At 33.4% G+C, this 11,534-nt stretch overlaps 1 protein-coding gene across 4 annotated transcripts in view; it reads left to right on the forward strand.

Annotated features, from left to right (window-relative positions):
• The window catches only part of LOC128989856 (protein phosphatase 1 regulatory subunit 7), a 28,380-nt gene extending 18,220 nt beyond the window's left edge, over positions 1-10,160 (forward strand). For all 4 annotated transcript variants that reach the window (XM_054411937.1, XM_054411938.1, XM_054411939.1 and 1 more), the window contains 3 exons: positions 6,326-6,517; positions 8,071-8,240; positions 8,411-10,160. In XM_054411937.1, coding sequence (XP_054267912.1) covers positions 6,326-6,517; positions 8,071-8,240; positions 8,411-8,414 — 366 coding nt within the window. In that variant the 3' untranslated portion in view covers positions 8,415-10,160. The remainder of the gene's footprint in view (positions 1-6,325; positions 6,518-8,070; positions 8,241-8,410) is intronic.
• The last annotated feature ends 1,374 nt before the right edge of the window (positions 10,161-11,534 follow it).

Below are 11,534 nucleotides of genomic sequence, written 5' to 3' on the forward strand. Positions count from 1 at the left end.
TTCTACCATTGCCTCTCCCCAGATCCTGCCAACTCTTCACAGTGTGAACATCATTTATTGGACATTGTGTTTGATTTAGATTAAATTCATAATCCTAAAATATAATCTAAATTTTAAATTTCTTATCATCCAAAAGTATTGGACAAGTGCCTTGAAGAGTATCAAATTTTAACGAACCCCTATTCCATTTACTACATACTTAATGCTACAAAGGTGAAGACAGAAAAGACACTCCAAATTTGGTAACCATCATCCATCTTGTTTAACTAAGGACAAATTTAATCTTCATTGAACATTTAATCAGCATAGCCTAATAGGCCCAATTATCTTAACTCATCAAGATATATACATATTTCAAATTGAACTTTTATTCAAAATTTAATCTTCAAATTTTATTTTATTTCATTAAATTCAGTGAAACCATTTGGAATCTTTCTTTGGACATTAACATTATTATATTAATAGCATCACGAACCTAGTATTTCAGAATAATAACTAAATTAAATTATCTACATTTTAAAGAAGCCTAATATATCATTCGAACCGGCACGACCACCCCTCCCTGAGATTATGAGGTCATCTATTTGAAAATTAATTAGTACTTAAGAAGAAACCAACCCAATATAGGCCTAAGCCTAGAGAATCTTTTCATCCACTTTGGAACCCCACCATTTTGAAAATTTACCATTGTTAACTTACCCTGTAGCTAATTCAACCAATAACTTATCTTATATTTGTATTTCATTAATAAATTATATATTGTAACTTACCAAATCTATTTATTCTTAAAATAATTAATAATTATAAGATTAAGACAAAGACTTACCTCATTAGACAAAAATAAAACACAAATTAGGAATTATCTTTATTAAGAAAGAAATGACTTTGAGTTCAATGTGGGCTAACTTAATAGCCAAAGGAATTTTGTAGGCCTAAGTTAATGAAAGTCTATAGAAAGCTTTATGGTGCGTAGCATGAGCTATTACCCCAAAGTGTTATTCCATACATTAAATGGGAATTAAAAAAAGTATAGTAAGCTGTAACTAACATTGAGGAACTAACACAATTTTTTAATTTTCTAAGTAAACAAGTAACTCTAGATAGTTTTCTACACAGCTGATTTATTTGAGATTTCCAGTCAAGTCTGCTATCTAGGTATAATCCTAATAGTTTTACTGGTTTAATGCCTTCATTTATAGATTTATTTAAAGAGAATACAATGTTTTCTGTTTTACTATTATTAACAAGTAACCCATTAACTTTAAACCATTCCTCAGCTGCTATCATTGAATTATTTTCTTCAATTAATAAACCATTTAAATCATTGCTTTGATTCAGAAGAGTGGTGTCATCGGCATATAATACTGCTTTACATGGCATATTGTAGGCAAAATCATTTACTGCAACTATAAATAGGAAAGGGCCCAATACCGATCCTTGAGGGACCCCTACCTGAATTGTTTTGAAATCAGAATGTTCTTGATCTTTTACAACCATTTGCTTTCTGTTACTTAAGTAAGAAGATATCAACTGTAGTTCAAAGTTCCTTATTCCATAACTACACAATTTACTTACAATTAATTCATGGGAGATTGTGTCAAAAGCTTTTGTGAGATCTATTAAAGTTGCAGATGATAAATATTTATTTTAAAAGTTTTCCAAAACATTCTCTACTATTGTTTCTATGGCTTTGGTTGTGTTCAAGTTTTTAAGGAACCCAAATTGATCTTTACATAGCAAACCATTACTACTAAAAAATAAACTAAGTTGGTCCTTCACACAACTTTCAAAAACCTTACTAAATATAGGTATTAGAGAGATTGGCCGATAACTAGATGGATGTGATCTCTCCCCTTTTTTATAAACTGGAACTATTTTTGTAACTTTTAATGCCTGAGGAAACACACCATGATCCAACATCATATTGAACAAGAATGTCAAAGGGTCTACAAGTTCCCCAATTACTTCTTTTAACAATTTGTTGGAAAACCCATAATAATCTTCACTTTGGGATGAACTTAACTTAGAGACACTCTTTAACACTTTGCTATGATCAATGCTTTGCCACTTAAAATAATTGATTCCTCCATTACAACTAGAAATATAATTATCTACTAAGTCAATGGCTGCAGTATTATTTATCGTTGTATGTGAAACAGAGCTTATGAAATAGTCATTAAAAGCATTAGTGCTCACAGGCACTTCTTGTTTAACTTTAGAACGATTAGACTCAACCTTTATTATATCCCAAGCAGCTTTACAGCTATTCTTAGAATGTTTTATGTAATTGTCATTTGCAGATATTTTGGCTTCTTTAATTTTGGCCCTATATTTTCTTTTTGCTTCATTATAGATATGTTTATGCCTTTGTTCATTTTCACCACCTATTGACAACTTATACATATCATATAAAGTAACAATGAAGTCTCTAATGTTCTTTAACTCTGGTGTAAACCATGTGATTTTTGACCTTTTAGATTTATTATTTTTTATTTTCCTAATTTTACAGCATTCTTCTAAAGAAGTAGTCAAAACAAATAAAAAGTGTTCAAAAGCTTGGTCAACGTTGTTGTATTGTTTAAGCTGTGACCAGTTGAATTGTGACAATATTTCTTTAAACTTTAAAACTGAGCTAGCAGAAAGCACTCTTTTCAATACAAATGCATTTTTTACAGTACTTTTATCCATTAGGCCTACTCCCCAGTTAAAAAAAACTGCAGACACACCAGCATGGTCAGACAAATTAGGTTCCAATACTCGGCACACTATGCTTGACCTATCAAGGTTTGTTATTATATTATCCAAGCAAGCTTCTTGTCTTGTGCTTTGGTCATTTAAACAATACAAATTCAAGGATCTAAGTAAATCAAGAAAACAGCAACATTCATTAGATTCTTTTTTTATGTCTATATTAAAGTCTCCAGTTAAAATCAGTTTTAAGTTTACAAACTTTTCATTTAAAAATTCTAGGAGATACTCCAAATTATGAAAAAATGTATTGGTATCTGACTTAGGAGTACGATAAACTACAACAACAATGACATTAATCTTTGACAAAATTATAGCTGCTGCCTCAAAGCAAAGATCAACACAGAACCTTTCAATGTCTATCAGTTAAAAATCAATAGCATTCTTAACAAAAATTGCGCTTCCACCCCTAGTTAATTGCACATTCCTACAGAATATGCTACCTAATGCATAGCCAGCCGGTATGTACAGTGTTGATTCCTCTTTACCAAGCCAATGTTCGTTTATTGTCAATATATCAAAGGGGTATTTGTCTAACCATAATTCTAGAGCTTCTACCTTATTACGAATAGATTGTATATTTAAATGGTATACACTTAAGTCTCTGGTACAATGCAGGGGTAGGTCTACCTGGAGTGGATCGGCGTCTGGGAAGGTGAGTTTCCCGCTGGCCTTGTGTTGTCTTCGGAAGCTTGGGTGCTGTTCTCCGGTGTCATCACAATGTCATCTGTTGATTTTTCTGTGCCGGTCCTTGGGGCTGGTTTGGGCTCTTGCTCCTTTATGTTGTCCAGGGCTTTGGCTATTTGAGTTGCTAGCCACACCTTGCCTCTCTTATTAAGATGCATGCCATGTTGGGTGTGTAAATGTCTTTCTGCTTTGCTAACCTCAACCAAACTCACATTTTCAAAACTTTTACACATTTCTTTAAGTGCACAGTTAGTCTTTTTCACCTCCTGGTTTACACAGGACCAATCCACCAGGTCATACCTATTTGGTATGTCAACTACAACAGTTTTGGATCCAGTACCTGTTATTTTGCCTAGAACTGACTCGATGTTCCTCACTGCATCTTGAGCATTATTTATTGCCACATCGTTGGTGCCACAAAGAATCACTAGACCATCCTCTTTTCCCAATTTTTCTTCTTCGATGTTGTGGTTGTTGAGAACTTGGAATGTGTGACCACCTGGTCGGACAAATCCCACAGCTTCATATGTACGTTGAATTTGGTTCAGATTCCAAGCAAGGTCTCTTCCATGACTACCTGCACAGATAAGGAGCTTCTTCTTTCTTCTTGGTGACGACGCATATACTAACTGCTCTTTTGGACTATTTTCTTCTTCTTCTACTGATAGCACCTCATATTGATTTTTGGAGATAAAATTAACATTTCTATCTTGTGGAATGATATCTTTTGTAAGTTTTGATTTTCTACTTTTAACAACTGTAAATGAATGGTCTTTAGTTTTTTCTGTGTCTAAATGTGTCTTATTTGTAGTGCTGCTGACAGGGGTTAATAGTTTTTAGCTAAACGCTATGTACTGAAATCTGTTTTTTGCCCATAAATTATTTATTTGCAAATCTACTTCCTTATATTATTATATATTTGTAATCCTCATAAAATGTAGAACAAAGTGGCTATTTTCAAATATTTATAGGCCTATAATTTATACAATTTCATTGAGCGCGAACTTATTTTTTTTTTTTTTAAATTTTCCAAAATATTTTTTTTACCTAAAAAAATTTTTTGAAACAAATGTTCTTTATGTTTTATGTATGATATTGAAGCCCATGATTTTCCAAACAAAATGGTATATAGAACAGTAGAATTAACATTGTTTTAAGCTTCTCAGATCCGTTTTAATAAAACCTTGCAAATGCGCCAAAAATAGGCCGACATTAAGGCCTCAACTATGGACACTCGGAAAGGGTTGGTTAAGGGAAATATGGAGCTTGAAAGTAGTAAATTTGTCATATTTTGGTACCAATTCACAGGGGGAATGGGTAATGCGATTCTCACAAAAATTGGCGTCCAGGTGTGAAAAAAATTAGATAATAATCGTTAGCTACTATTTAAAATTAAAATTTTTTAACTTTTACAATTTATTTTTTTCCATAAAACTAAAAAATATTTAAAAGTTTTTTTAATAATTTAAAAATAGCTGTTTGTCTTTGGGTAAAATTCATCTATATGATGGATTTTTTTATGCGATATGTTAACTCGTTTGGGCTGTGAATTCGTACCTTTGATGCCTTGGCGCTGGCAGCGCACTACCCGTCGAGAGTGTCTACACTCACACCAGGGCTATAAAATACATTAACATTATGTAATTATTAACATCATGTATCATTAACAGAATACATGTATCGTTATATTCTATAGCCCCTAAAAAAGCCCCGTTATATTCTATAAAAATAATAAAAATATTTAAAAAGTTAAAAAATTTTAATTTTAAGTAGCTAGTGATCATTATCTTATTTTTTCACACATGAACGCCAATTTTGGTGAGAGTCACATTACCCATTCCCCCTGTGAATTGGTACCAAAATATGACAAATTGACTACTTTCAAGCTCCATATCTCCCTTAATATTCAACATAAAAAAATATTTCTCATATATCTCTAACTTTTAGTATAATTGAACAATAACAAAAAATCTGAGATCAAATTTTTGACCAAACACCCTTAAAGATTATGTATGCAAATTTTTAGTTAATAGATTTAAACAGTACAGCACCCTGTTGAGCATATTTTGCTCCCAGGATTATGCCATATTGCGCAAACAGGTTTAATCATAAAACATTGATCCCTCTGATGAATTTAGGTTCTGTTGAGGAAAAGCTTGTATTGGTCACAGGGCTAAAGCTGTCGAGTTCAAAAACCAATTAGTGAGCTTGCTGAGACAACTAACAGTGTCAATGAGTCGTTTCCAATAATGCCAATCAAGTTGACATGGGTTTAATTAAATTGTCCCCAATTCACTTTGTATTTACCTTCAATCTTAAATCCATACAAATTTATCTTCAATATACGTCGCTAATCTATTGCAAATAGGTTTACAATACTTACAAGTTTATATTGTTTTTGTTTTCCTCACTCTTCTTGTCATAGTTTGCAATAAAGCTACAGAGAATTTGTATGCCAGGCTTGTCCTATATTTATATTCACATTAGAATAACACAAAAATGTCTCATCAAAAATGAGAAAAGAAGAAAAATAATACACATGTGTGTGTAATTTGAATACCTTAAACCTCAATCTTGTAGATACTTACTTACTTTTACTCACATGGCCATTTGTACTTGGCCTCACCTACACACTGCTCTCATGATGTGTCTGTTTACATCTGTGGTGTTTTTTACATTTTTGTCCAAAATTGTTGCCTTTTGTCACTATTTAATGTCGAACTTTGTTAGCATTGTTATTGTTAATTGATGAAAAATGCTAACGGGGTCAAAAAGCAATCCCTCTCTGGTTTGAACCCTTGGGCGAACACTACGACCACCTGCCTACCGAGAAAATTGCAGTGTAAAAATAGTGTACATCAATCAAATAAGAATAAGCATATTTTTGCAGGCCAATAGGCTGACAGAGATCAGCGGATTGGACAAGCTCACTGAACTGGAAGAACTTTACCTCTCAGAGAATGGAATCACAAAGATCGAGAACTTGGAGAACAACACCAAACTGACCACACTGGACTTGGCGCAGAACAAAATCACGTCAGTTGAGAACATCAGCCATCTTGAGTTACTAGAGGAGTTCTGGGTGCGTATTACACGTTGATAAGAAATTGTTACAAAATTAATTTATTCACTTTTTCATTTTCAATTTCATAAATTGGAAGCAACTGTGGAAAAGTTATTTAAAATAGTATATTTTGTACCTAGGGCCGAAAATGAGGTTTTGCCGGCTCGATTCGAGACAAAGTCTAGAACTTAAATTGATCGAGAGCAGCAAAACCATTTCGGTCCGTGGTGCAAACGCTATTTTTCACCACACTATACCCTATTACAACTATTCACCACTTTATTAATGCACACTGATAGTCAACACAACTACAACTTTAAGATTATGTGAAGAAATAATTTGAGGAATCAATAACACAATTCTATTGCAATGCTATGGATTTTGATTGTGTATTTAAAATGCATTCATGTTTTAAGTAAGTAAGCGGACAGCTGATTTTGCGGCCCCGGGCTGTAAAAACCTGCTCGGTCCCCAAATTACGATGACAGCTGGCATGGCCAGCAAAACGTAACTTTAAGCCACCAATTAACGTATGTAATACAGCCAAAAACATCATAGTGTGGTGAAAAAAAGATTTATTTACCAAAATAATTGAAATTGAATAAAGCATTATTTTATACACTCTCATGATTTACTTAGCTACCAACTGGTTGTTTCTGAAATTCAAGGAATTCTACTTATTATAACCCATAAAGTATGCATATTACAAATCATTCTTTACAAGAAAAGTTACTGAGAGTCAACTTGAGGTAAAAAGGACTATGCTAAGTGTTTTGACTAGGCTACGTGTTTGGAGGGTTTTTTGCATATGAGAGGAAAAAGAAAAGATAGTTATGGTAGATAGGGTTTTTAAGTTAAGATATAGATATTTAGGTTACTTGAAAACGGGATGAGTTTCCTTACCTTCCGAAACATAGGGTATTCAAAACACTTTGTTGAAAAAGTCCATTTTACCTAAAATTATAATAGTTGTCCATCCCAATTAGAAACTTAAAAAATTTGAATTAGAAAATTAAAAACACAACTTTTATGCACAGGACCTAGTATACACTGTAGTCAATACAAACTCGGTATTAACAAAGGTTCAAATACCTGATATTAAGCAATCCAACGTTGTTGTAAACACAACTAGTATCATCATCAGGCTGTACAAGGACGGGTCTCTTTCTTCATACGAAGAGCGTCATATTGTTCACACGAAAATAATTAAATAGACATTTAAACACGAGACAAATGTCTCGTATTTGTGTTATTTCATTCGTGTGACGAGACAAATGTCTCGTATTTGTGTTATTTCATTCGTGTGACGAGACAAATGTCTCGCATTCGTGTTAATGCATCCGTGTGACGAGACAAATGTCTCGTATTCGTGTTCGTGTCGTGTTTAAATGTCTATTTTATATTCAAAACGGTATTTTTCTCTTCAACTTATTCCTCCACTAGTTTAAAATGCTGTCAGTGACAGTGGGATATTCTTATGTTTTGAGTGTGTTAAGTTTTTTGTTCATCGTGTCGGATTGGACTTCTGTTGTTGTTTATATGTTGTATGACAAGTTTGGTGGATGTTTCAGCTCAACGACAACAACGTGACTGATTGGAACTCTTTGGACGTCTTGGCTAACAACAAGAAGCTGGTGACCGTGTATCTGGACCACAACCCCATCAGCAAGGACACCAACTACAGGCGGAAGCTGAAACTGATAATCCCGTGGATTACGCAGATAGACGCAACCCTAGCTAGGTATGCTTCTTACTCTGCATAGTAGAGGTGTGCGAGCCTGAGGTTTTCAATCCAGCTAATACGAGCCTAGCTTTTTTAAAAAAAAATCACTTGGTCAGTATAGGTCTTTTATGCTTAAAGCATTTAGAACCAGAGATCTTTTAGCAATGATATATTTTTTTTTTTTTCAGATAAGTCCTCTTCAGATACATGCTGGTTCTTCTACAATGCAGTGAAACCCAAGGGCTGCAGACTGCACTTAAAGACCAAGTCACTTACAACTCCATTGTATGCTGCAAACCATCTGGTTCTACAATTAGTTGCTAAAGACATTGACATTTTTGTTTAAGGTTTTTAAAGTTATGTTATTCGCGCAAGTTAAAACAGTATTTAGACAATGAGACATTTTTCCAAATGTTAAGTTGAGGTACCATATTTATTTATAATAAACTTGAGAATGATAAGGTTAAGTGAATTTGTATATCTTGTGAATACTGTATTAGATTGTATTTATGGATCAGCAAATGTTAACTACTTAATATTATTGTATGTAAAACTTAACCTGTTGCAGTTGTAACTTGCACAAGTGTATGAATGTTAAACAGTTAAAGAGTTAAAACTGTCGTTAGACTGGTCAAACTGGACGGATATTTCTTAATTTTTTAACAGGTTAAAATAAGTTTAGCCTACGGCTTTTTTATTCTTACATTTGCTTGTCCACATAGGCCTGTGCCTGGAATATAAGAAGCGAAGAAAGGAACGAGCTCGTCTCGGTAGAACCAGTGCAAGCTTTGGTCAGGGCTAGATCCCAAAAATCAATGCATTTTATCTACGTGACAATGCCCCCCCTCTAGGTATAGCTTGAAGTAATGTGTAAAACAGTTCTGGGCTAGAGCTAGCATCCTAAAAAGTAAAGTTGGAGGGGGGGGGATGAGCTGGTACAGTATAATATTGGAATGACGCCTCTGGGACGCGGACCCACAGTGCTGTCTCCACCACTGAGCCGCTAACCGCCATATTTATTCAATTGAATTACATATAGTGGCATGTCTGATTTTTAAAACTAAATATGTACCACTAAAACCTGATTATTATACTGCAAGTTTAATTTCATTTTACAAAATTGTAGATAAAATCTGACAATCAAATCTCTAATTTTAGTATAATGCACCGAAATATGTTAAAACCATGTTTTTTTTATTGTTTCTTGAAATTAAGGAAAATTTTGACAATTCAAGATATTATATGATTTGTTTTCAAATTGTATGAAGTTTAATCACATGATTATAGACTGTGCATTTGTGATTCTCTATTTATTTCAATACCTTAAAATCTTTTTTGCCATATTGCAGCAAAAACAGCCATATTTAATAGATGCCTTCCAGGTCTAAAGTAGTACTTTAACCCCCTAGGGATAAAAAAACCATATTAGTCCCTAGGGCTTGATAATAGCAATCATAATTATTTATCGATTGATTTAATCAGCTGCAGTTTATTGTTGCATTCTTGACAATATATTGATACAGTAGAGAGTCGAAAATCTGAACGTCAAAAATCTGAACCGCTCCTGAGCATTTAAAAAAATTGAATTACACATTAGCATAGAACTAGTACATTGCTAGAATTAGTAGTATAGAGACAACAGATGTTTTACAATTTCACGAGCCAAACAGTCGGCGCCTGGCAGGGAAATGAGTGAACATGCCGAGCCAGTCTGTTTTGTTCGTTTCCAATGTATAAGCTCTACAGTTATATAACAAAAATACCTAAGTACAAAAATCATTATTTTTATTTCATTGACTGTATCCTAGAACTGTATTTTTAATACTGTAGGCCTAAGTAGTGATGTGGGCCGGGAATATTCCCAGTGGGAGGGAACTTATAAAATGGGAATATTGCCGGGAATATTTTTTTGGCCCAAAACTGGGAATATTCCCAAAAATTGGGAATTTATGAAAATTTTAAAATTCTGAACGTTTTAACACATATTGACGGTTAAAGAACCTTAAAACTATGTTACCTATAGTAATTTCTTACATTTAAATCTAAGAATTGTCATTCCATGTACATTCCTGTAAAATATTTTTGGAATTTATGAAACTGAATGGATTTTAATTATTGCATTCCAAGAAAAGAAACAGACTTTTATCTGAGCGAGCAGCAAAACTGACAGTTCTTTCTTACAACTGGAAACTCATGAATGCTCAACCTCTAAGAGAGAGTAAGCAAGCAGAAGGCAACCCAGAGGAAACAGGACAGGAAGAAAATGAAGACATCTTGTCCCTTCTCACAATCGAAGAAGGGGATGAGGATGAGATTGACTTGACAAGTAACAATGAAGACGATTTTTGTGGATTTGGAGATGTAGATGACGAGAAGGACGAAGGAAATATAATTGACATAGAAAGTGACAGTGACTAGGAAACATAAAAAAAATACGGAAAGCAAATACCGTATGTAATTTCAGTATTTCCCATCTAACCTTTTCGTTTTTAATATGCAGTCTTGATTTAATACACTAAATTAATTGTTTTTCAAATAATATTTTTATTTCCTGTGTATTTACTAGGTTATGTTTGTTTCTGATTATCTATATATACTTATTTAATATGCAAGCAGGTTTTTTGTGACAATTAGGCCTACTCCTCTGAAACTACTGAACCGATTGATATGTTTTTGGTGTCATTGGAAAGAGCGTAATGTGAAGCTGTGCAGGAAACTTTTTTTAGGGAAATAATTAGAAAGTGAGGTCCTGGGGCCCCTTAAAGTTTTGTATTCCTCCACAAGATTAAAATGGAAGATCATGACTGCGATGCGGAAGAAGGTCGGCCTTAAATAAAATAAATAAATGTGCCAAGTTTGATTAAAATATTTCCATAAACAAGCAAACTACAACATTTTACAATATTCTCCATAAGAATAGCATGGGAATTTTAAATTTGCTATTTTTTGAATTTTCTCAATAAACAATAACCGTACAAAAACATTTTGGTTTACTAAATTAGGCTATTTGTTTTTTAGTACGTTAAAATGGTCTAGAGATAAATTGGGAAATTTTTTGTTTTGAGGGTAAAAAATAAGAAAAAACCATTTTTTACTCCATAAAACCGTGTTCCCATGGTCCGATCATGCTGGTTTGCTAACTCATTTAAGTTTATCCCGCCATACATCCTCAAACCAAATTTAATCAAAATCGGAGAAAAATAACTCAAGCTACCACGTTCACTGACATATAGGCTATAGGCTACATATGTCCGTGTATATATATGTCCGCCATATATACATGTCATTTACGGACATAAAAATTTGAACAAA

Source organism: Macrosteles quadrilineatus, unplaced genomic scaffold (genome assembly GCF_028750875.1).
Source record: "Macrosteles quadrilineatus isolate MER2022 unplaced genomic scaffold, UCM_ALF_1.0 Scaffold_3__2_contigs__length_128488019, whole genome shotgun sequence".
NCBI lineage: Eukaryota > Metazoa > Arthropoda > Insecta > Hemiptera > Cicadellidae > Macrosteles > Macrosteles quadrilineatus.